This window comes from Aplysia californica, unplaced genomic scaffold, assembly GCF_000002075.1.
Source record: "Aplysia californica isolate F4 #8 unplaced genomic scaffold, AplCal3.0 scaffold00942, whole genome shotgun sequence".
Classification (NCBI taxonomy): domain Eukaryota; kingdom Metazoa; phylum Mollusca; class Gastropoda; order Aplysiida; family Aplysiidae; genus Aplysia; species Aplysia californica.
Window position 1 is genome coordinate 158033 of NW_004798212.1, and position 25785 is coordinate 183817.

The window sequence follows — 25785 nt, forward strand, 5'->3', positions numbered from 1 at the left end:
TGTCTAAATGGCCATTCAAACTTAGAAAAAGCAGTTTTCAAGTTGTCTCCCTTTTGTGAGTTGACTCCTCCTGTCCCCTGTGTCCCATAGGTTGTTTTTTTTGTCTTCATGACCTGTTGAATACTAAAAGAAAACAGAGAGGTTCATTACTTTTTTGTGCTCCAAACTATTTAGTATTGATGAAGTAAATGTTGAGTGAAAAAGGTACACACTTTATAGCAAACTTGGATTGCAGTATATTTTTTTAAACTAATAGAAACAAGGAAAGAAACACTGAAATGAAGATATTTTCACACTTATCAGTTTGAGTTTTTGTTTGTTTTACCTCCACTTTTTTCCACATTGAGATCCCATCTTTTGTAATTTGTGGTAACCTTTTCGAGTAAAGGTGTTAACATATTATTATGTTAAGGTTGTGCACTTTTGATAAATTGGAATTCTTAGGTTTATGTTTTACAGTGTGTTTCAATTCAGTCAAGTCAATGACTGGCTTTTTGATATTTTTACTATTTTTATTGAAACAGATGAATCCTTTGATAAATTGATTTTAAAGAACAAATTTTGTTTCGAGCTTAAAGGAGAGATTTTTCTTTAAAAGAAATATATTGTAGATAAAGGACAATCAGGCAGCCCAGTGAATGCTCATCTTATGATCAAAGTGTGCAAAAGACTAAGCACCTTTATGATTTTGTGCACTTTCTCATTTAAGAATTCTTGCATTCTTTTAGAAATTCATTTTTATTGTTCCCTTTATCAACCTGTTGGTCTGAATATCAAGGAACTAAGTTGATGGGGTTGTGAAAACACAAACATTCAAAAGAAAAACAAACAAGCAAGGAACTAACTTTTTAGCCTACCTTCTGTTGTGTTCCTCACAATGTTAAAAATATGATAGTAATTGGGCATTCTTAATCGCATAACTTTGGCATGGCATTCATTGTTTTTCAAGAGGCTAATTAAAGCCAGATTGTTGACTAAATATAGGCTCCTACTTCTTTTGAAAATTATTTCAGTTTTCTTTCACTTAGTCCTATTTGACCCTTTCCCAGAACAACTCTCTTTTACACTGAATGCAGTTCTGAATAGACACTTTCATCTTACTACATGTAGTTTCAAGTTTTTGAAACGTAAACCCACACTGACACCTGTGGTAATCTCTGCCTACTTCTGTTGTTCTTCTGTTCTTTGTGTTTCAGTGCGGATATTTTGCTGGTTTACACGAAATATCTGAGGGGGTGGGGGGTTGGCGAGTGTTTATGCTCGATCGAATTTCTTTTGCTCAAACGAGTCACTATTGTGTGACGATCATCTCATGCACATTTATTTATTTATTTTTTTTCTATACTCTATCATTGTTTTTGTTTTTTTTCTCTCTCATTCTCTCATATATTCATACTGGTGGAGCGTCAAAGACGTTGGTGTACACGAGTTGTAGGAAGGCATTGTCTTGTTTCAGGTGTCCTTGGACCAGGAGCTGGAGGCAGCCAATGAGAAGCTGGGGCAGCTACAGCAGACCAAGGATCAGCTGACCAGCGAGACGCACACGCAGGAACAGGAAGTTGCCTCCCTGAAGACGGACCTCTCCGACGTCCACTCACAGCTGTCCAGCGTTCGCTCAGAGCTGGACGGCAGTTCGCTGCAGTTGGAGGCGCTGAAGGAGGAGCTGGGCGGGGAAGTCTCGCGTTTGCAGGACAAAGTAGAGGCTCTTTCTAAGGATCTTTCTGACAAGTCAGCCAGCCTTGGGAAAGTGACGTCTGAGCTTGCCTCGGCTAACAGCGAGATTGAGGGGTTGAAATCCTCTCTCGAACAGTCTGACCAGTCGAATCGTGACCTTGAGCTGCAGGTGAAGCAGCTGACACGAGAGCTAGATGTGTCGAGGGATGGACAGAGCGAGAAAGGGAAGGAGTTTGAGGAGAAGACGCAGTCGCTTCTCTCCCAGCTCTCCGACCTGGAGGCTGAGCTGTCAGAGCAGCAGCGGCTGTCCAGCGAGCAGCAAGCGTCGGTGAATGATCTCACGTCCAAGCTTCAGCGCAGCGACGAGCAGCTTCAGAGTGTGACGGAGAACTCCTCCAAACTTCAGCTCGAGCTCGAAGCTTCTCGGTCCCAGCTGAAGGAGAAAGAATCGGAATACCAGCGGTCTTCCGAGGGGCAGAGAGCCTCTATTACGGCTCTTGAGTCTCAGCTGCAAGCTAAGGAGGGTGAGGTCTCCGAGGCGACGGGCGATGTGGAAAAACTTCGGGCAGAGCTGGAGGAGTCCCGGCGAGAGGCGAAGGAGAAGGGTGATAAGCTGCAGAGTGTTCAGGACAGTCTCCAAAGTGTGTCTAGTGATAATGTGAGTGTGAAACAAGAATTGACTTCTGTGTCCGCGGAGCTTGAAAAATTGAGAAAGTTGTGCGAAGACAAAGACGAAGCGCTGAGAGTCGTGAAAGAAAGCAGTGGTCAGTCCGTAGAATCTCTCACCGTGAATTTGACAGAAGTTCAGCAGGAGCTGGACAGTGTGAATAAGAAAAACGAACTCCTTAGTGCAGACTTGACCAGTGTGAATGAGAAGAATGCTGAGTTGCAAAATGTGTTAGAAAGCAAAGATTTGGAACTCTCTACATTCAAAACGAACTGTGAGGAGCTTCAGAGTCAGATTGAAAGTGTGTCTTCTGATTTGGAATCGTCCACCACCAAAGTGTCTGAGTTCAAATCTCAGAACGAATCTCTACAGCGACAGATCACCGACTACAGCCACAAACTGACCAGCATGTCGGATTCTCTCGACGAAGACGCGCGCCAGACGCAGGCTGTCCTGGAGAGGCTCCGGGAAGAGAAGGAAACTTCGGACACCCTGGTGGCCTCCCTGGAACGCCAGCTGGTGAGCCTGGAGGGGGAGCTTCAAGCGACGCGGGGCACCACCTCGGAAAAAGACGTTCAGGTGAACGTGCTGAGTGCGGAGCTGTCGGAGGAGCGCGATCGGGCAGACGGGCTCCAGCTAGCTCTACAGAAGCTCCAGGCCGACGGGGCACGCCAGGACCAGCAGGTGAGGGATTTGTGTGAGAGTAATCAGCTTGCCTCTCAGGACGTTTCTCGTCTACAGACCTCGCTCAACTCTGTCCAGTCAGAAAAGCATGCACTACAAGCCTCTGTCGAATCTATAACCGCATCACTCCATCAGCAATCTTTGCATGTTCAGTCTCTTTCAGATCAGTGTGCCCAAACCGAAAAATCCCTCACAGAAAAGTCACAGGAATGCTCGGAACTTTCACAAACTGTATTATCTTTGCAGACCTCACTAGATTCTAAGCATGCAGAATTCGTTTTGAAATGTGAATCACTGGATAGTTTGCAAGAAAAATTTGACTCAGAGCATGAACAGTTAGTGTTGCGTACTAATAAGCTTGATAACGTAGAAAAAGAATGCAGGCATGCCAAAGAACAAGTAGAGTCACTGAAGTTAAGTTTAGAGCAAGAGCACAACAGTTTTATGTCTCTGTCTCTGCAGGCAGAAACGCTTCAGCGAGATTTAGATGCGAGTAAAGAGGAGGTCTCGCGACTCACGGGCGTGCTAAATACACAGCAGACGCAGTTAGAGACTGTCACTCAGCAGTCGTTTAGTGAGCATTCCGTCCTGCAGCAGCAAGTTCTGTCCTTGACCTCTGAACTTGGAGAGAAGCAGATGCTGGTCACCGACTTGCACGGCCAGGTGGGCAAGCTGAGTGAGCAGACGGAGAGACTGGCGGAACAGCTGAGCGCTGAGGGAGAGGAGCTGGAACGTGTGAGAGGGCTGCTGGCGGAGAAGTCTGGGCAGATGGACGCTTTGTCTGCCGAGAAACAAGAGCTGGAGGGGAAGCATGTAGACTTGGGCGATGAGCTGAAGAAAAGTAGGGAAGAAACGGAGAGGCTGGCTTCTCAGCTGTGTGATAGTCATATGCAAATGCAGAACTCAGATTCTTTGGTGGAAAGTTTGCAGGCTGAACTGAAAAGTAAACAAAGTAATCTAGAGCAGGTGACTGCTCAGCTTAGCGAAGAGAAGCTAAAAGGTGATGAAATCTCTGGGAAGCTCGAATTGTCGTCTGAAAACTTGAGGAGTATGAATGCATTGTTGGAGGCAAAATCGTCTGAAATAGCTGGTTTACTCTCTCAACTGAAATCCCTCACCTCGGAAAAGAACTCGCTTCAGTCGCATCTTCAGGCACAGTCAGAGCAGCTGGAGGAGACGTGCGCCCAGGTCGTGGTCTCCGCCTCTGAGGTTGTCGATCTGAGGCAGGAGCTCGAGGACTCAGGAGAACGTCTGACAGACTCCCAGGGGGCGCTGGAGACGTCGCGTGCAGAGCTGAGCAACTACAGAGAACTGCTTCAGCAGACACAAGCCAATCTGGAAGAGGCCTTGACCTCGAAAGAGGCGGCACAGCGCGACCTCAAGACTCTGGCCGCGTCAGGGGACCAGAAGGAGGATGAGCTCCGCACCAGTTTGCTAGCTGTCCAGCAGGAAGTGACCTCACTCCAGGAACAGTTGGAATTGGTGAAAGTCGACCATCACACTCAGGTTGAAAGTCTGGAAATTGCTTTGACCACTCTCAAGTCAACATACACAGAGGAAGTTGATGAGCTGAAGAGCTCTATAGAAAGGGATGCTGAAGAAATGTCTAAAGTTAATGAAAAATTGAGTATCTCTGAAACAGAAAATGAAACTTTAAAAGTTGAGGTGCAAGCGTTGACTGACAAAGTGACATCCTCTGAAGAATTGGTCACTGTGAAAAACTCTGAACTAGAAACTCTGATGTCTCAGTTGGAGTCTGTGAGATCCGACCACCACGCTCAAGTGGAGGGTCTGGAAATGGCCCTGACCACCCTAAAGTCGACGTACGCCGATGAAGTGGACGAGCTGAAAGCTGTGGGAGCAAGTGAGAAGACAGAGGCCATGTCGCGACTGGAGTCACTTAGCAAAGAAAACAGCGATTTGCAAATTGAGATTGGTGGGTTGAAAGATTCTCTGTCAGAGAGGAGTCATGAAATGTCAGAACTAAAAGATTCAAATGACAAAACCGTGAAAGAGCTTTTGGAAGCTTCTGAAAAGTTAAGTGTTTCTGAAATGGAAATTGAGAACCTGAAACTTGAAGTGCAAACCTTGACAAATAAGGTAACATCTGCGAAAGAATTGGTCTCTGTTAAAAATTCTGAACTAGAAACTTTGATGTCTCAGTTAGAGTCTACGAGATCCGACCACCACGCTCAAGTGGAGGGTCTGGAAATTGCCTTGTCCACCCTAAAGTCAACGTATGCCGATGAAGTGGACGAGCTGAAAGCTGTGGGAGCCAGTGAGAAGACAGAGGTCATGTCGCGGCTGGAGGCGGTGGAGAGAGAGAAGGAGGAGCTACAGGCAGAGCTAGAAGAGAGAAGTTCTGAGCTGGGAGTGGAGCGTCGTGTGGCAGAGAAACTCAAGACCAAACTGGAGAGGAAGGACGAGGATTTGTCCCGAGCTTGTGAGGAGAAAGAGGCGGTGCTGACACAGAAAGGAGAGGACATTGCTAGATTGAGCAGTGAGATGAGGGAAGAGAGAGAAAAGTTAAGCAAGGAAAACAGTGATTTGCTGAAAAGTATTGATGAGTTGCAAATTTCCCTTTCCGAAAGAAGTCATGAGATTTCAGAACTAAAGGATTCCGATGAGAAAACTAAGAAAGAACTTTTGGAAGCAATTGAAAAGTTGAGTTCCTCTGAAACAGAAAATGAAACTTTAAAAGTTGAGGTGCATGCATTAACTGTCAAAGTGACATCCTCTGAAGAATTGGTCACTGTGAAAAACTCTGAACTAGAAACTCTGATGTCTCAGTTGGAGTCTGTGAGATCCGACCACCACGCTCAAGTGGAGGGTCTGGAAATGGCCCTGACCACCCTAAAGTCGACGTACGCCGACGAAGTGGACGAGCTGAAAGCTGTAGGAGCCAGTGAGAAGACAGAGGTCATGTCGCAGCTGGATGCACTTAGCAAAGAAAACAGCGATTTGCAAATTGAGATTGGTGGGTTGAAAGATTCTTTGTCAGAGAGGAGTCATGAAATGTCAGAACTAAAAGATTCAAATGACAAAACCATGAAAGAGCTTTTGGAAGCTTCTGAAAAGTTAAGTGTTTCTGAAATGGAAATTGAAAACCTGAAGCTTGAAGTGCAAGCCTTGACAAACAAGGTAACATCTGCGGACGAATTGGTCACTGTGAAAAACTCTGAACTAGAAACTCTGATGTCGCAGTTGGAGTCTACGAGATCCGACCACCATGCTCAAGTGGAGGGCCTGGAAATGGCCCTGACCACCCTAAAGTCGACGTATGCCGATGAAGTGGACGAGCTGAAAGCTGTAGGAGCCAGTGAGAAGACAGAGGTCATGTCACGACTGGAAGAGGTGGAGAGAGAGAAGGAGGAGCTACAGGCAGAGCTAGATGAGAGAAGTTCTGAGCTGGGAGTGGAGCGTCGTGTGGCAGAGGAACTCAAGACCAAACTGGAGAGGAAGGACGAGGATTTGTCCCGAGCTTGTGAGGAGAAAGAGGCGGTGCTAGGAGAACTGGAGTCTGTGAAGGAGCAGTGTCGGAGTACCAGCGAGGAGCTGGACTGTGTGAGCGCAGAGTGTGAGTCGGTGAGGAAACAGTACGAGGAGGAGGAGACGAAGCTCAGAGCGGCGGAAAATGATCTCAGTAGTCTTGTCAGTAAGAACGAGAGTGTGCTTGTGGAGTACGAAAGTCTGGCTCAGCGGCACAGGTCGGTGGAGGGAGAGAGAGACGCACTGCTGGGCAAAGTGAGTGAGCTGGAGCAGGTGAATGTGGAGCTGCAAGGGAAACGTGATGAGGTGACCGCAGATGTCGCTGAGCTCTCCTCTCAACTCCAGGCTGTTCGCAGAGAGCTGCAGTGCCTTAAGACCGACTTGGTGAGCAAAGAGGAGGAGAGTGTGCAAGTTTGTGCTGAGCGTGACGGTGTGAGAGAGAATTTTACAGCTCTGTCCACCAAATATGAGAATCTAGTCAGTGAAAGTGATGGTTTGAGAGAGAGCGTTCAGGCTCTGGAAGAGGAGGTGTTATCGCTCCAAATTGGGAACGGTGCCCTAGTCAGCGAGCTGGAATCCCAGACACTGCAGTCCGATGCTTTGTCTTCCAGTCTGGGAAGCCAGCTACAAGACAAGAGGACTTTGCTGTCTGCTGCCTTGGAACAATGTGTTCAGATGTGTTCCTCGCTAGCACCAGAAGGTGATGCCGCATCCTTGACTACTCTAGATGAAGGGATGAAGCTCATGCATGAGAACATTGTAGGTCTTAACCAGAGACTGGAGAAAAAGTCATCTGAAATTTCTTATTTACTTTCCAAATTGGAGTCCCTGGTCTCGGAGAAAAACTCTTTACAGTCACTGCTGCAGTCAACGACAGAACAGCTGGAAGAGACGAGTGCTCAGCTGGTGGTGTCGGGGTCTGAGGCCCTGGATCTACAGCAGAAGTCTGAGGCTCAGAGTGAAGAGATTGAGGAACTGGAGAGGTTGTTGGTGAGTCGAGCAGAGGAGTTGTCACAGGTCCGGGCAGGACATGAGGAGGAGATGAGTGGCTTACAGTTTGAGATAGACAAGAGTCAGTCTGCGCTAGAGACCAGGGAAGGAGAGATATCTGTGCTGAGGGAGAGGCTGGTGTCTGCAGAGGCGACCAGCGATGAACAGAATGTCAAACTGGGGTCTATGATAGACTCACTACAGCAGGAGGTGAGAGAGAAAGAAGAAACTGTGGATGAATTGAATGCGGAGAAGTTGGCTTTAGAGTCCAGGCTGAAGGAGGAATCAGAGGCGAAGACGGAGGCCTTGGAGACTGTGTTGCAGTCGCAGTTGGCTCTGAGCAATCTGGAGAAAGAACTCACAGATCTGAGGTCGGACAATGAAGAACAGGCCAAGAGCATGCAGGAGCTACAAGATCGTCTGGAGAGAGCAGCCAGTGAGGCCGAGGAAAAGTCTGAGGTGATTGAGAACCTGGAGGAGGAGGTGAGGGAGCTGAAGGCCGGCCTGGCCACGTCCAGTGCAGAGACTGCGGGCTACGAGGAGGCCTTGGAGGCCGCCAACAAGAAGGTGAGCAGTCTGGAAGTGGACAACTCTCTGCTCCAGCGCTCTCTGGAAAACTTACAGACTATGCTGGACAACTTCCAGGGGGAGATGAAGGAGACTGTGGAGTGTCTGCAGGCTTCGGTTCACGATAAGAAAGAAATTATTCTCTCTCTGGAGAATGAAGTGGTGAAGAAGAACAAGTCATTGGAGGAACTTGAGCAGGAATGTTCCAGAGCGAGGGAGCAGAATTCTCAGTTGGAAAGTGTGATACAGACAAAAGACGGTGTCGTCACTGAGCTTCAGGCGAACCTTGATCAGAAATTGCAGGAGATCGCTGAGCTGAAGGAGCGAGGGGATAGGTTGCAGACAAGTGAGTGGGAGAAATCTGAGAGAATTGAAAGTCTTTTGCAGACAGTGCAGGAGTTATCGGCCTCCCAGGAGACGCTGAGAGTGGAGAAGGAGGAGAAGCAGAGGAGTCTGGATGACAAGCTAACCAGTTTGAGCAGCACTCAGGAGAGGGTACTGGAGTTGGAGCAGCAGTTGGCAACCGCGCAACAACAGACAGTTGACCTGACAGAGGTGCTTACCTCTGTACAGCAGCAACTGGAAGCTGCCGAGGCTGAAAGGGAGACTCTGAACCGGGTTCACCAAGAGCTCAGCCACACTTGTGAAAGTTTGCGGATGGAACTGGAAGAGAAGAGCACGCTGGTCGTCACGCTGAAGGAGGATTTGTTGAAGACGGACGCTGAGCTGGTGGAGAAGGTGGCGGTGCTGGAGAAAGTGGAGCGGGTGCTGCGAGAGGTGTCGGAGGAGCTGAGGAGTAAGTCGGAGGAGTGCGAGAGGGTGACGGGAGAGCTGGGCGAGGCGCACAGTTTGGTGAGAAGCCATCAAACGCAGCTGGAGACACTGGCTCAGGAGTTGGGTGACGTCACGAAGGCCGATCAAGAGAAGCAGGAGAGGGTGTCTGTGTTAGAGCAAGAGCTGAAGAAAAATGGTGAAGAACTGCAGGAAAAGAGCAACGAGTGTGAAAAGTTGACAGCAGATCTAGAAAATACCCAGCAACTTTATTCTTCATTAAAGGAAGAGTCGAAGACATTGTTTAGCAAACTGGAGTTTACCAGTGAGGACAGGGCGAAGAAGGAGGAAGTGTTAGAAAATGTAGAACAGCTTCTGCAAGATGTCAAAATCGAGTTGGAGAAGAAATCGGAAGAATGTTCCCAAGTTCAGGCTGACTTAACCAGTGAAAGAAGTTCGTCTGAGAATCTGTTGCAGACGGTGGAACAGCTGAAAGCAGACTACAAAGAGCTGAAAGAAGATTTCAGAAAGAAAGAGGATCTATTGAAGAAAGTGGAGCAACTTTTGCAGGAGGTGAACATGGAGCTGGAGAGTAAGTCTCAGGAGCTCAGCGACAAGACACAGCAGTTTGAGGCCCAGGAGAGGAAGTACAGCCTGCAGGTGGAAGAGCTGGAGCACAGTGTGGAGGTGAACAAGAGCGGGCTGGAGCAAGTTCATGCCCAGCTGGATAGTTTACGCCTGGAACTCCAAGACAGAGAGGAGGAGTGTGAGAAGTATCGGGCAAACATCGAGGGGAAGGACGCCGAGCTGAATAATCTTCAGCAGAAGTTGTTTGTTCTCTCTGAAGACCAAGACGCGTCGGAACGGCAGCGTGAAGAGTACGCCCAACGAGTTGGAGATGTGACGAACACTTTACAGCTAAAAAACGCTGAGATCGAGCAGCTTCAGGGAGAAGTGAGGCAGTTTGAATCGGACGTAGCTCAAATGAAAGAACAAATCTCTGGGTTGGAAGAAATGAAGGCTGGGTTAGAATTTGAGGTAAATAAGAAGCTGGATACTATCTCTGCTCTAGAAGGAGATCTGAAGACGTCTGCTGGCAAAGTGGAGAGCCTGCAGCAAGAGTTGGGCGATCTGCAGTCTGCCAATGAAGCTGTCATGGTCCAGCTGTCTGCCAGGGAGGAGAGGGTCCGGCAGATAGAGGAGGAGCTGGGGTCAAAGGTCAGAGCTCTAGAAGAATCGACGGGTCAGGCGGACGCATACAAAGCGGTGATGGAAGAACTGAGGGATGAGCTGAGCTCTCGTAACACGGAACTCATCCTGCTACAGGAGGAGATAGCGTTGGTGGTGTCTGTCTGTGACTCGGCCCACTCCTCTGTGGCCACTGTGCTCATGCAGAGAAAGTGTCTGGAAGAGGAGAAGAAACTTCTGAAGGAGGACGCCGAGGCCAAACGGTGTCTCGCTGATGAGAGAGGTCAACAAGTGGAGGCTCTGAGCTTGGATTTGGCGGGGAAATCGGAAGAAATAACTCTCTTGAAATCACAAATCCAAAACAACCTGGAAAGCCTCCAGGAGGTTCAACAAATGAAAGAGACTGTGGAAGGAGAAAAAGGATCTGTTTTGTCTAAGCTGGCTGAGGTTCAAAAGGAGAAGGAGACCTTGACAGAACGGGTTGAGCTGTTACAGTCAACTGCAACTGAAGAGCAAAGGAAAGTGACGACTTTGGAGGAAGAGAAAACTCTTGCTATTAGTGAGAATGCTTCTGTGAAGTCTGAAATGGACAAGTATATCTCAGAACTTCAGGCTTCTTCTGAGCTCAACAACACTTTGTCTAAGGAAATTGAAGAGTTAAAGGCAGCTAACTCTGACCTGCTGCACACTGTAGAGGTGAAGGAACAGGGTTTGTCAGAGCAACGGAATATATCCAAGGTTCTGGTGGAAGAAAAGTGTGAGCTTCAGGAGCAGTGCCACGCTCTGACCTCCAGTGTCTCAAAAGCGAATGAAGATCTGCAGACTTTGGCAAGTGAGAAAGAGCAACTGCTGGAAGAAGTGAGAACTGCAAAGAGTTCGGTTGACGACACGAATCAGTTGCTAACATCCCAGCAGGAGTCAAACTCTGCATTAGGTTCACAGGTTCAAGAACTGCAGAGGGAAGTGTCCGGACTGAAGTCACTCCTAGATGACAGCCATCTCAAGCTGGAGGCCCGTGAGACAAACATAGAATCACTGACATCAGAGCTCGGCATGGAAAAGGTTCGCGCTTCGGAATTCGAGACGTCCTGTCTGTCTGCCAAGGAGGAGGTTGAGAGCCTGAGTCAGTTGAAAGCCGATTTGGAAGCGCAAGTGAGTAAGCTCGATTCTTTGCTTCAGGGTGTGAGGGAAGAGTTAGACGCGGTGGAGGTCAGTAGGGAACAGGTCAGGGGTCAGGCTGCCCAGTCTAACTCTTTGCTGGAGGAGGCCAACCAAAAGATTGCTAGCTTGACCCAGAGCGTGTCAGAACTGACCACTGCTTGCGAAGACATGGAGAAGTCATGCCAGGAGAAAGAGGAGAAGACTGAAGCTCTGAACCAAACACTAGAATCTCTTCAAACGGAAATGGAAAATCTGAGGAGCTCTCTTGAGGCAGAAAAATCGTCTGTGTCAAAAGAACAAAGTGCGTTTTTGAAACTTCAGGAGGAGAAGGAGATGCTTAAGGCAACACTCCATGAACAGTTGAGTAATGTGAGTTCCAGTCTGGAAGAGGCCTTAGCACAGAAGAAAGACCTTGAGGCACAGTTGAGCCATGTTCAAGAGAGCAAAGAACAACTCGATGTCCAGTGTGTAAAGCTTCAAGAGACGGTTGAAACGTTGACACAGGAAAATGTCCAGTTGACCGTTTCTCACAAGGAGTACCAAGACGCCACAGAGAAGATGTCAGCAGATCTAATGATGGAGATTGAATCTGTTGAACAGCTGAAACAGAAATCTGAGCAGGAGAAACTGGACCTGCTGCAGGAGAAGGAAGAGAGAGTGGCGTCGTTTGAGAGCATGGTGAGCGTCCTGACGTCCCAGCTGGAGCTGAAGGAACACGAGAAGGCACACGTGACGAGTGACTTGCAGCAGGTGCAGACGTCTCTCAGGGCTTCCGTTGCCGCTCTGACCTCACAGCTTGAGGCTGTCTCTCAGGAGAAAGTCCAGCTGGAGGAAGAGAAGAGGGTCATCTCCTCCTCCATGCAAGATGCCGCCGATGTTCTTCAGTCGGAGCTCGAGAAAATGAGTGAAGACAAAGCCAGGCTCGAGGAAGATAAGCTGTCCACGGTGAAAGAGCTGCAGGATCACATGACCTCCCTGCTGGAGAAAGTGGACTCGTTGACGCAGGAAGTGTCTCGGCTGAAAGAGGAGAACGGGCAACATGAGGAAAGACACGCTGAGTTGTCTGCCAGTTTGCAGAGTGTTCAGAGAGAAAAGTTAAGCCTGAAAGACACAGCTGCAGAGTTGACTGACAAGTTGAAAAAGTCAGAAGATCAAGTGAAAGGTCTTCAGGAGAATAATGCTGAATTATCGGAGAATCTGAGTTTGTCGTCAGCGAAACTGAAAAGCGTGTCTAGTCACCTGCAAGAGACGGTTGAACACCTCCAGTCATTTATCACAGAGCAGAGCACCATCATCACAGTGTTGCAGGAGGACTCTCTCAAACAGCAGGATACAGAACATGCCCTTCTGTCCATCGCCGCCTCCTCAAAAAAACTGATTCTGGACAGCCGGAAGAAAGCAGACAATTTACAGAAAGAGCTGGATGCCACTCAGGAAGCTAAGGCTACACTTATGAAGGAGAGCGAGGCTCTGAGCCGGCAGCTGGAGGAAGTCTCGGAGATGTTCCACGAGATGTCGGAGGAGAAAACCAAGATGGAGAAGTCGCTAGGCGAATCTGTCACCGAGTTGTACGAAGCTTTAGACAAAACGGAGAAAGAGACTGCTGAGAAAGTGGAACATATCTCAGAACTGGAGACCAAACTGAGTGAAAGCCGGGAAGAGGCAGAGAGGCTACAAGATAAGCTGAAGGAGGAATTGCAGATGGAGAAGGACAAATATAACAATTTGATATCCACTCAAAAAGCAACCATGATGGAAAGAGATGGTGAGGTGGACTCATTCAGGAAGGAATTGCTTTCTCTACAAGAGAACAACGCACTTCTGCAGGCTGAGGCACATCGGAAAGACGAGGAAATTCAGACATACCAGACCAGATACCAGACCACCATTCTAGAGCTGCAGGCTCAGATTCAGGCCTTTGAGCAGGAGCTGCAGGCGTCCCAGGACAGTCTGTCGGAGGCCCAGGTGCAGGAGCAAGTACAGAGCTCACACATTTCTTCTCTGCAGTCGGAGCTGGAGGAGAAAACGAGGGAGCTTTTCCGTCTGCAGTCTGACGCCACCAGCGTGCAGCGGGAGTTGCAGGAGAAACAAGACGTGATAGTCTCACTTGAAGAAGAGAAGTTTGCCCTTGATCAGGTTGTCATGGAACTAAAAGAAGATGTAGCTACGCGGAAAACTGCTGTGTCTACGCTTGAAGAAGAAAAGGCTGCTCTCCTGAATGAGCTTACGAGCAGTCAGACTCAGCTGGTAGAGACAAATCAAGCACTACAGACAAGTTTAGAAAGTCACCTGGAAGAAATAACTACCCTCAAGTCATCATTTGCAGAGAAATCGGAAGAACTGTCAATTGTCCAAGTGCAGCACAGTATTCTCTCTCCACTCGTTGAAGAACTCAATGAAAAATTGTTCTCCATGGAGACACGCTACCTTCTTCTTGATCAGGAGCGAAGTTTACAGCAAGATCAGCGCAAGAGGGAAGTTGAAGCTCTGCAAAGCAGACTGAAAACATTGGAGGAAGAGGGAGATAGGAAAACGGAAGAGCTTTCTGCAACGGCAGAGGCAGAATCCCAGAGACTTTACCACCAGATATTTGAGATGGAGGAACAGCTCGAGCAGAAGGACTCACGGCTCAGCGACCTCCAGGTGAAGTACAACGCCGTGCACGAGTCCTTCTTAGACCTCACCTCGGAACTGAAGGACTTGAAGGACCATCTCCAGGACTACAAGAAGTCGCAGATTGACTCGGAGAAGATCATCGCGTCTCTAGAGAACAAACATCAGGAGAAGGAGCGGAGAGTCCAGGAGCTTAACTCCCAGCTCAAGTCCTCTCACCAGCATGTGGAGGCTGTTCAGAGCGAGCTCGGGGAGTCCATTTCTGAGATCTCTCGAAAAGGATCTGTCATCAGGGATCTTGAGACTGAGGTCGAGAGTTTGCTGAAAGCCAAGGATTCCGCCGATACTGAGGTTGTCTCCATGAAGGAGTCATGCCGAGAGCTGCAGATGATGGTGGATATTCTGAAGGAGGAGAAACAGAACAACGACAAGATGTTGAGCCACAACCTGGAGAGAGTCAACACCGCTTTGTTTGAGGAGAGAACCAAGAACGGCAAGATGCAGAAGGGAATTAGAGAGCTGAAAAATAGTCTTCAGAAAATTATGAAAGAAAGACAGCACGTGGAAGAAGGCCTGTCTAAGAAAGCGGAAAATTTGCAAACTGCTGTGTCTAAGAAGAAAAATGAGCTTGAAAGACTAGGAGCTTTCATTGAAGAATGCAGAACGACCCAGACAGATGTAAAAGATAGTTTGGAACGTTTCAGAGCTGAGGATCAACACGTGAAGACAGATCTAGCGAACACCAAACAGTCCATTGAGAGGAGCATTTCCAATTGTAATGACGTCACCTCCAACGTTTCCAAACTGCTAGAAGAGATGACTTCCAACAAATGCCTGCTGGATGCTGCCAAGGAAGATGTGCATCACATCCAAGAGGCGTCTAAACTATGCCACGAGACTCTGTCCGAGCTGAAGGAACGTCTGAGAGCAGAGGTGGAAGAGAAGGAGCACCTGCAGCAAGCGTTCAGCGACCTGAATGCCTCGCTCGTTTCCCTCAAGGCCCTGCTGGATTCGTCACAAGAAGATCTCCGTGGAGAGGTGGAGAAGCACAGAAGTCTGGCGAAGGAACTGAAGGAAAGTCTCGTGGTCCAGCAGAGATTGCAAGGGGAAGTGAGCAACATGCGCGAACAGCTCGCTCACACCCTGGACATGGTGGCCAAAGCTGACGCCAAGCTCCAGGAACAAGCGTCGGTCAGTGAGCACCTGAGCTCAGAGCTGGAGGCTTTGTCCAGTCAGCAGGACGAGAGTCTGGCTCACATGGGTAAAGAGAAGGAAGCCTTAGAGCAGGAGTGTAACAAGCTGGAAGAGCTGCTGAGTTTGGAGAAAGAGGCTACCGTCAGCTTGAGCCAGGAGTTGTCGAAGGCTGCGGAGGAGTACGGGTTCTTGAAGCAGGTGTCTGACTTCACGACCAGAGAACTCCAGGAGCTGAAGCAGGTGTCCACGGAAGATGGGATTGCTTTAGAAGAAACGAAAGTTCGCTTGCATGAATCGACCGTTGCGTATGAGAAGCTGAGTGTGGAAATGTCTCGAGTTCAGGAAAGCTTGACTAAAAATATGGACGACAGCTTTGTGCAGGTGAAAGAGAAGAGTTCGGAAGTGGCCAGTCTGCAGCAAGAGCTGACCACGAAAGAGGAGGAAGTAGGTCATCTGAACGGCTTGCTGAAGGAGATCCGAATGGACTTGGACGAGAAAGTGAGTCAAATTGAAGTGATCACCAACCTCCACCAGACTATGGATGACAAGGTGGCCTCGCTGGAAGCCAGTCTCTCTGCCTTGTACAGGGAGAAATTGTCCTTATCGTCAGAAATCTCTGAGTTGCAGACCCGACTTCAGAGTTTGACCACCGAAAAGTCTTCAGTTGAGACAAATCTGAAACATCGCAATGCCAATCTGGAAGAGGAGAAACAGGTAGTCTGTCAGCAGCTGGTGGAGCAGCAGTCTCACAACGCCAGCCTGAGTGAGGAGAGTGGTCAGTTGAAGAAGACTCTGGAAGAAATGGCTGTTGAGTTAGAGAGTGAGCGCTCTCGAAGTGCCGAACTTAGCCGTGAGAATGACTCACTTTCTGGTGCAATTGTAGATTTAGAGAAATCGCTGCAGGAGCTAACATCTCAGAAGTCGGATCTAGAGAAATCCTTGCAAGAGTTGATGAATCAGAAGTCAGAGCTTGAGAAATCACAAGAGGAATTAATGAAACGAACAGAGACACTAACGTCTGCCTCGGCGTCTCAGTCTTCCGAGAGAGAAATTCTGGAACAGAGCTTTCAGAACATGCAAGAAAGTCTGCAGGAGTCGGAGGTCAAATTACAGAACGAAGTGGCCAAGTCTTCCAGTCTAGAGCACCAGGTGGAGGAGCTGCAGGAAGAGTTGAGGAACCTGCTGAAGGGGAAGGAGAGAGAAGAGGAGACGATGACCTCTCTCCAGGCACAGCTCCAGGAGGGTCAGCTAGATCAGGCCAAGCTGAAGGAACAACTGGAGGAACTGGCTGTAGAGAAAGAGAACATGACAGCGTGCATGGTGGAGATTCAGCAGAACTTGGCTCAAAAACAAGAGGAACTCCAGTCTGTCTCCTCTGCTTTTGAAAAGGCCAGAGAGGAAGGTGAAGCTCGTAAGGATCAAGTGGCGGAGTTGCGGGAAGAAAATAAGAGCTTGAGTGATTCAGAGGCGGCTCTGAGAGAAAAAGTAACTTCTCTGGAAGAAGATCTGAATAATGTTGCCGGTGTCTCTTCTGAGGCGAGCCAACAGCTGTTGAATAAGTCTGGGGAAGTGGCCATTCTGTCCAGCGAGCTGGAGACTTTGAGGCATCAGTGTGACACTCAATCATCCCTTCAGGCTAGACTGGCTCACGAGAACACTGTCCTGGAGTCAAAGGTGGAAGAATTGTTTATCTCTTCAGACTGGAATCAGGAGGAAGTTGACATGCTAGTGAAAACCCTTTCCGAGTCGATGGAAGTCTTTGAGACTTGTTTGAGCATTCTAGATGAGTCGAAGGCTGCGCAGGAAGAGAGTTTGGTGGCTGATGCTGACAGTCCTGAGAATATCACAAGAGAGGAGGATGGCAGTGATCTTTTGTCTGCTGGTGATAATCTTGCTCATGGTATTGAGGTTATTGCTTCACCAGTGGCTGTGAACCACGAGAGGGTTGGGAATAATGGATTTGTGACATCTACTCCCAATGCTGAATTCCGCCTGACCAATACGTCTCACGACTTCAGGGATGGAGAAGATTTGTCCAGAGTTGAACTCCCGGCTCAGAAGAGAGCTGTAGCAGATGTAAAGAAAATGTTTGAGCAAAAGCTTCACATGCTGAGGAAGAGTTTTGGGAACGTGGTCGGGGAGAAAACGGCCATGGAACAGGACCAGAAGAACTTGCTGAGCCTGTTGGACGAGGCGGTGGCTCAACGTGAGGTGACGGAGACACAGCTTCAGGCCACACGGCTGTCGTGCCAGTCGCTGCAGGAGGAAGTGATGGAGATGAGTCGAGAGCTGAAGGAGCTGCACGAGGTCATGGCGGAGAAAGAGGTCAGCACCGAGCTCATCAATGAGGTGAAGGTCACCTTTGCGAAGGATGTGGAGGAGTTGAAGGCGTCGGTACAGTCGCTGGCAGAGGAAAAGGCCACTGAACAGATGGAGAAAGAGATTTTGTTGGACGTGTATGGGGAAACAGAAGAAAAGTGCTACAGAGTGGAGTCACAACTCTCTATTTTGAAGAGAGATTTGGGCACAAAAATACATAGTCTGGAAACCAATCTGGAGGAGGCCGTGAAAGACAGGGACAACCTGAGATCTGATCTGGAGTCTTCGAAAGAATTTTTTGAGGAAGAAATCCGTGAGTCACGGAGGCACCTGGAAGAGGTCACCTATGCCAGAGAGGAAAGCTCCAAGAGAGTGCAGGACCTTGAAGAGTTGAAAAAGATCTGGGAGATGGAGCTGGAATCTGCTCAGAGGCAGAAAGAGAAAGACGTTAAGGAGCTGCAGGTTTTGTTGGAGCAGTCGGAGAATGAGTACCAAGCTCTGGAAAAAGAGTTCGCGACCCTGAAGGAGGAGAAGACGGCCGGTGATGCAGAGCGTCTCCGGCTGTGTGACCAGATTGAGTCCTCCATCGAGAATGCTCGGTCTGAAATGGCCATTCTCACGCACAGAAACGCCAGCTTAGAGTCTGAACTTGGTGCTATGAAGCAGGAGCAAAGTGTGGAGTTTGAGGTGAAGCGGTGTATAGAAGAGAAACTTCAGCTTTTGCTTCAAGAGAATGAAGAGGTCAAAACAGAACTTTCTGAATTATCAGCACAAAATGCTCACTTGAAAGAAGTAGTTGAAAAGATGAATCAGGAAATTGAAACCCTTGAAGAGACGGTAGTGGCTAAGGATAAAGAAATAGAATCTCAGAAGGGACAGATTGTTGAGCTGGAAGAAGTACGCCTGAGTCGGGAGACCTCCTTAGCGAATCTTGCAAGTCAGGTAGAACATCTGCAATACGCAGCACATCACGTAGACATGAAATACTCCTCACACCCCACCCGTTTGATTTCTGCTTCCCCCTTAGCTTCCCCTGTTCCTCTTTCTCCCACCTCTTCATTTGATTCCTCCCCAACCCGCTCCGTCTCAACCACAGCTGTAGAAAATGGTGTTTTGGTGGAGGAAATGGTACGTCCCTCACAAGCTTGCTTTCCTCAGATGTCCAGCAGGCCAGCCGCGGCGGGGACGACAGATTTAGAAGCCAGGGTCTTCGCCCAGAGTCTGGAGAAAGAACTGAGGACGGCGGAGTATGGTCGAGAGGGAGATTCTTCCTCTACAGACCCGTCTCCGCTTGTGACAGGTAGGGAGGCAGACCTACAGCGACTCTCGGCGGAGCTGGAGAGCGTCACAGCAGAGCGAACGGCTCTGGAGGCAATGGTTTCTAATCTGAGGACGGAGCTGGAAGGTATGACATCGGCAAAGCAGGAGCTGGAGAAGAGTCTAAAGAAGAAAGAGAAAGTCATCCAAGGTTTGCACCTCAAGGCCAAGAAGTCTGCTAAACAGGCCAAACAGCAAGGCGCAGAGGAAGTGGCGGCCTCGTCTCCCGCACAGCCAGAGGATCCCTTCCTGTCTCTGTCGTGGTCGCAGTCTGCTGAAGACCTGTCCGATCTACCGGAGGAGGAGCGAAAATTCCGGCAGCTTCTCATGCAGTATCAGTCCGTGGCCGTTGAGAAGGACACCCTGAAGGAGCTCATCAGTGAGAAGGACGCCGAGATCGTCCGCCTTCAGACGCGCTACTACGACGCGGAGATCCTGTGGAACGAGAGCAGGGAGCTGCATGAGAGGGAGAAGTCACAACTTTTAGAGAAACTAGATAGCGAGGACAGCGCGGCCCAGGCTTTGTCCCACAACAAGCAGGTCCTGGAGGCGGAGCTACAGGTGGCCACGCAGGAGCTCATGTCCACCTCACAGAGGCTGGAGGAGTCACAGAAGTCTGGCGTGTCCGAGGCTGACCGCGTGCTCCAGCTGGAACAGCAGCTGCACGAGGCGTCGCAGCAGGTGGTTGCTCACAAGGAGACCATCAGCCTCCTGGAGAACCTGGTACAGGAGAGGGCAACCTTTGTGGAATCACTTCAAGCGGAGATTTCGACCAAGTCTGAAATGGCAGCATCTCTCCAGCAGCAGATTGTTGATGCTAAGGGCTTCTTTGATGCAGATCGCACCAAACTGCAGTCAGACTTGAGCATTGTGATGTCTGAAAACACTTCTTTGAAAGAAAAAGTGACATTTTTAGAAGGTATTCAGCAAGGTAGTAGTGAAAGTTCTGAATTATTTGAGACTCGAATTCAATCCCTTGAAGCTAGTGTGGAGGAAAAACAAAACCACATAACAAGTTTGTTGCAGGAAGTGGAGGAGAGGGATAACAAGGTCAGCGTGATGGAAACGGTTATGAAGGAAATGTACGGGACTCAGGATGAAAACAGTACGAAAATCGGACATTTGTCCTTGGATTTAGACACGACCAAAAAAGACCTTGAGAAGCTTCAAGCTGAAATGGAAGAGACTAAGAAAACACTGAAGAAGAAAGATGCCAAAATCGCTGCTCTCACAAAACGAATAAGTTCTTCCACACCAAAGAAAGAGAAGCTACCATCGCTGCCCGAGTCCCCTGTTGCCCAGGAGACGGAGAATCCCCTGATTGTTGTCTCACAGGAAGGGGATCAGCCTCAGACAAGTCCGGAGTCTGCGGCCGCTCCCATCACAGACTCCCCCAGTATTGTGGACTCTCTGAAGGCAGAAGTGACGGGCCTCAGAAAACTGCTCAAGAAAAAAGAAGCCTCACTGTTGTCCTCGAATAAAAAGCTGAAAGCCCTTCAGGCGGAGCATGGCCGCATGTCGTCTGCCCCAAGTGTAGAGTCTGTTGCCGAGGATGTTTCGAGACTTTCGTCTTCCCTCCGTGGCGCGTCGTCTTTGTACGACAGCCGCTCCACGCTGCACAGCGATGACGTCCAAGAGCTGAGCGACAGGCTCCGACAGAGTGAGCAGAACCGCGAGAGCTTGGAGGCCAATGTGCGGGAGCTGGAGATAGAACTGGATACCTCCAAGGAAGATATTCAGAAACTGCGCCATGACTTTGAGGACGTTCAGGAAGAGTTACACTTTGTCACCGGGGACAAGCGGGCCTTGGAGAACTGCGTGTTTGACATCAAGGACATGGTCAACTCCCAAGTCGTGGAGCAGTTTGCCGGGGAAGATCTGCTCTACTCTACTGCCGAGTCGGTGCGACTGGTGGTGGAGGAAAAGTTCATGGCAGAGAAACATCTGTCAGATGTGAGGGCATGGCTGGCGGAGACGGAGAAGGAGAAAGATTCGATGGCCGCTCAACTAGAGGAGCTGAAGGAGAAGGTGAGGCAGTCTGAGAGTGACGCTGAGCCTCTTAGGAAAAAGTACGAGGAGACGTGGCAGCAACTTGAGCAGACCATCTCCACAAAGGCAGAGTTGGAGGAACGGCTCGAGTCCATGAAAGCTGAGGTGACCAGCTCAGGCGCTGAGAGACTGGAGAGAGAGAAAGAGTTGCAGGGCTTGGTACAGCAGTCTTCGGTGAAACTCAAGGAATTGATGGCGGAGCTAGAACAAGCCCGGCTCGAGAACGAGTCTCTCAAACAGAATATTCTGGAAGTTGAGCGGACCCATAGTGAGAACTCAGCCCATGACAAAGAGGCACACGATCAGCAGATCCAGGCTGTGCGTGATCAACTGGCTCAGGCCCAGGAAGAGAGGCAGGTGCTGTACGGACAGCTTCAGAGCTATGCGGAGCAGATCACAAATGTGCAGAGCTCTCAAGCAGCAGCTGACGAGTACATGAACCAGATGCATTCCAAACTGAGGGAAACGGAGGAGTTCTATGTGAACAAAACCGAAGAGTTGTCTTCTAAGTTGGAGAACTCTGAACGATTTATCTCTGCAGCATCTGAGAAAGAGCTTGAAATGCTGCAAAAACTCGGAGCTTTAAAAGAAATGAATGTGTCTTTACAGTCTAAGGTCGAATCGACCGAGCAGGCTTTCAGAAGTCTGCAAACATCTCAGCAGGAGAAAGAGACTGCTGCAGTCTCTCTCTCCAGTGAACTGTCAGAGGCTCAAAGTAAAGCGAGTGAGCTACGCACGATGCTCAAGAATAAAGAAGGCAAATTGTCGAGCCTGTGTGAGCAGCATGATGAGCTGGCCGTGCAGTACGAGAGGCTGCAGAACCAGATCCTGAAGGTGGAGTCTGACTGTCAGAGTTTGAGAGACGAGAGAGACCGTCTAGGATCAGAGAACCAAACCCTGGCCGCTCAGCTTGAGCAAATGAGAGGTGTGAGCTCGCAGTGGGAGGTGGAGAATCAGACGCTGCGGGAACACATGCAATATTTTCAGCAGGCGGAGCAGCAGCGAGAGCTGGAGAGCCAGAGTCTGCAGCGGTCAGCAGCCGAACAGAAAGATGTCGTGCAGTCTAAGGAGCAGGAGAAGCTGGCTCTGGTACAGCAGCTGGAAGTGTTGGAGATGAGGCTCCGGGAACACAATGCTGAGATGGACAGCGCAAAAGCTCACCGAGAGAAGCTCCAACGAGATGAACAGTTCTACAGAGAGCGTGTGTCCATGCTGGAAAGTGAACTGTCTCAAGAGAAACAGGCTCTTGAAACCGCTCTTGACTCAAACAGCAAATACCAGCAGGCTGTTGTGGATAAAGATGACTGCATTCAAAGACTTCAGGAGAGTTTGTCGTCACTGCAAGATGATGTGTCCAGCAAAGATAAATCTCTCTCAGACCTACAGCAGCAGGTCCAGTCACTGTCGGGTGCTGTGTCCCTGGACGACTCTCGTCAACAGAGCATAGACAGCCTGCAGCAAGAACTGAATATCAAGTCACAATCTGTGGCCTCCCTTCAGGAGCAATATGTTTCCTTACAAACCTCATCGGCTGCTAGTGTCCGGGATCTCGAAGATGAGCTCCGAGCTTTGACAGCAACGCTAAAAGAGAAGGAAGAATTGGTCAGTCTGGTTCCTCAGCTGCAAAAGCAGCTTGCAGAAGTGAAGGAAGAGGCAGTTTCAGAGAATGAGAGGCATGTCAGTGCTGTAGATGAGTTGCGTAAAGAAATTGTGGGTTTGCAGGCAGAGAGAGATGCTGCAAAGTTGGCACAAGAGGGTGAGGAACAGCAGGTGTCATGGCTGAACGCCACACTGGAGGACAGTAAGGTCAGGATAGAAGCTCTAGAGGTGGAGGTGAGGAGGTGTGAGAACGTTATCCACACGCAGGAGTTGGAGCTGCACTCCTTCCGCACACAGCTTACTCAGGGGAGTGAATCTAGCACACAACAAGTGGCTGTGCTCAGCTCTTCTCTCGCAGAAGAGCAAAGAAAAAGTCACGAGTTTTCCCTTATGATTGAGAAACTACAATCGGATCTGAACCTGAAAATTGCTGAAGTCGAATTTATATCTCAAGAGAGATCTGGACTTTCGGGTGAGGTTACGGACTTGTCGAAAAAGTTGTCTGATGCAGACGCAATGCTAGTCGGTGTGGGTGAGGAGAGGGAAGCGTGGAGGCTTCAGTTTGAGCAATCTCAGTTACACGTGAGTGAACTCTCCACGCAGGTCAGGTCTTTGCAGCAAAGTTTAGAGCAGACTAAGATGGAGAGCAATGGTGATAAAGACTCTGTAAGCACAACACAAGAAGTGTCGCTTTCTGCTCCTTCTGCCTTGGACAATAACGAAGTCGTTTCGGCTCAAACTGACAAACTGTCGGCGAAGATCACCACTTTACAGAAGAATGTGAAGAAGCGTGATGCAAAAATTGTGGCCATTTCGAAGAAGCTGGAGAAGTCTGAGGCAGAAGTCTCAAGCATGAAGGAGAGACTGTTTCAGCTGGAGTCTGCCTCTTCCTCCTCCTCCTCCTCAGTGCCTGTGGTGGTGGAGGAGGAGAGACAAGAATCTCAGACGACTTTCACCAGCCACTCTGCGTCTTCCTATTTCTCCCAAACCTCCCAGGAGTTATTCCCCGTCGCTGCCTCGTCTTTGGCAGCTATGTCTTCCAGTGGGGACACCACTCCTTCTGTTTCCGCTACTGCTGTCCAGGACTGGCAGGTAGAGGGAACAACTCCAGCCAGTGAGGAGAAACCGCCGGTCAGTGTAAACAACGACTCAGGTTTCACATCCGTCCTCCAGGAGTCTGATCTGTCCACCACCGGTCAGACCTCACTGATGGCCTCCTCTGGACAGAGTGTAGGCTCAGGCGGACAGGTGGAGGTGGAGTCTCTGCAGATGAACGTGGAAAGCCTGCAGCAAAAGCTGGCTGCCACAGAGGTGGAGCTTCGAGAGTCTCAAGCTCGCATTGTCTCCCTGGAGTCGGAGAGTGAGAGCCTGAGGGAGGCGTCGTCGCTCGGCGCACAACAACATGTAAGGGTTAAGAGAAGAGAGTTTTGCTTCTGCCGGCTCGTGTCAGTGCACGGTTGTAACTTTTGACACAGCCTTTCTCGTGAGTCTGAGGGAGAGCTGCGTTTTTCTGTCTTCTAATTGTTGAGCCAGATAAAAATGTCAAAGATGTTGAAATTTGCATAGTTTTATGATCTTGTAGAATAATTACAATCAGTAAAAAATGCAAAATTTTGTTAAAAGGACTACACAAATTTACCATTGTATGTTTTTCAACAATGTATTTCTTCTGTTGGATTTAAATGTATATCTACACAGCAAATTATATTTGTGGTAAGGGCATACTTTTTTTTGTAAGCACTGGAGGTTTTGGTTGACTTTTGTTTCTCTGTTGATCATCAGAAGGTGGGGCTCCTTTTGCTGTGACCTCAGACTCACGTGCTGGTCTTTTCATGCTTTGTTGCCAATAACTTGTGTCTGTTGCACTGAGACATGACCAGTACTAAGCAGCACTGGCTGGGAGTTAGACAAGATGTTGCCACTTGCTACTCGGAAACTGTTGGGTTTTTTTTTGTACAGTCATTATGTCTTGTCCAACTGCTGTGCCCTTTACAACTCCACATCACACCACATAGGGCATGCATGCTGCAACTCTTGTTTATAAGCGCTGCATGAAATCGCATACGGCTATTATTATTCCAGTGCGGACTCGTGCTATAGCGGAAAAAGTCCCATCTATGAACGCAATGTGTTATCATGTACTTTTGTGAAATCTTAATGCTCTTCCGACTAATCATAGCATGATTAACTTCTCTGTGCGTGCTCATAATTTCTGTTTTGTGTTGATGTCGGCTAGCTGTCTCAAAATTGTTGTAAATCTTTGTTGAAACAGAATGATTTCAATAGTCATGGAGGTAGAAATAGGCAGGCTCTGTGATAAAACTTAAAATAACTTTAAGACTCAGCGGTAAAGAAATTGTGGGTTTCAGTCATGTTTGGTTCAACATTGGGAATTTTTGTAGAGTATGGTGGAGTCTACTGAAGTGGACTTGACCTTTTTAGTTTTAGTTATGGGGTGGATTTTTTTGTTGCAAATAGTGCTGTGCATGGTCACAATGCACATGCACAAGACACTCATATTATCCAGACTTTAGTACTGAATACTCATAGAGAAACAAATCTAAATCAAGCAGTGGTCTTATTTCCTTTATGAAGTGAGAATTTATTTAAATCTGAGTTTGTTAGTACATGGACTCCATTGTAATCGTGGGTAAACATTTTTTTGTTTATGCCTCCCATTTTGTTGTTCCAGTTGAAAGTGATTTGGCATCTGTTGCTATTTCTAGACGGTAGTTTGTCTGAAATTGTTTCGTTCAGATGTGTTGTTGACACGTTCGGTATGACATGCTCGGTACATTTGGTACTGTTTTCGTGCCTTTAGGCTCTCTGGTAGTGAGGCTGCTGTGTTGACCTTTGTGTTTTGCCCAAACTTCACAGTGACTGTACAGTTTTGTACTGAAAAAGACTCACATCTGTGGCTTACCCGACTCACATCTGTGGCTTACCCTACTCACATCTGTGGCTTACCCTACTCACAACTACTTTTCCCTGTACTATATCCATAGTTGTACTCTCTCTCTCTCTCTCTCTCTCTCTCTCTCTCTCTCTCTCTCTCTCTCTCTCTCTCTCTCTCTCTTCCTCCTCCCGGCTGTACCTCATTCATGCGCACCCTCTCTTTCTTTTCCATCTCTCCCACAAATGTTCCTGCTCTTTGTCACCATTCTTTCACAGCCCTCCTTCAGGTCATCCATGAACAGATATGTACACAATTCACCCGTGACAGATATCCTCCTTCTGCAATAATGTAAATACCTTGGTATTCTCCCCGTACTTCGCGGGTGCTGTTGTTCTCAGATAAATTTGCACAGCGGCGCACTGCGGTACGTGGTATACAGAGACCGTAATAACCGAGCGAAATCAATCAGGAACTGCTGAGTGAGTGCCACTGCTTCATCCGTCCAGACCACATTTCATTCTCGTTTTCCTTTCCGTTAATTTGTCCAAGTATTCCTTTCTCCCTGACCCACATCCCACATTCTGGTAAGCTCCATCTCCCCCCCCCC

At 48.7% G+C, this 25785-nt stretch overlaps 1 protein-coding gene across 1 annotated transcript in view; it reads left to right on the forward strand.

Moving 5' to 3' along the window:
- The window catches only part of LOC106013492 (extracellular matrix-binding protein ebh), a 59136-nt gene that overhangs the window by 6184 nt on the left and 27167 nt on the right, over nt 1-25785 (forward strand). Inside the window, exon 6 of the mRNA XM_013089394.2 lies at nt 1457-23686. Coding sequence (XP_012944848.2) covers nt 1457-23686 — 22230 coding nt within the window. The remainder of the gene's footprint in view (nt 1-1456; nt 23687-25785) is intronic.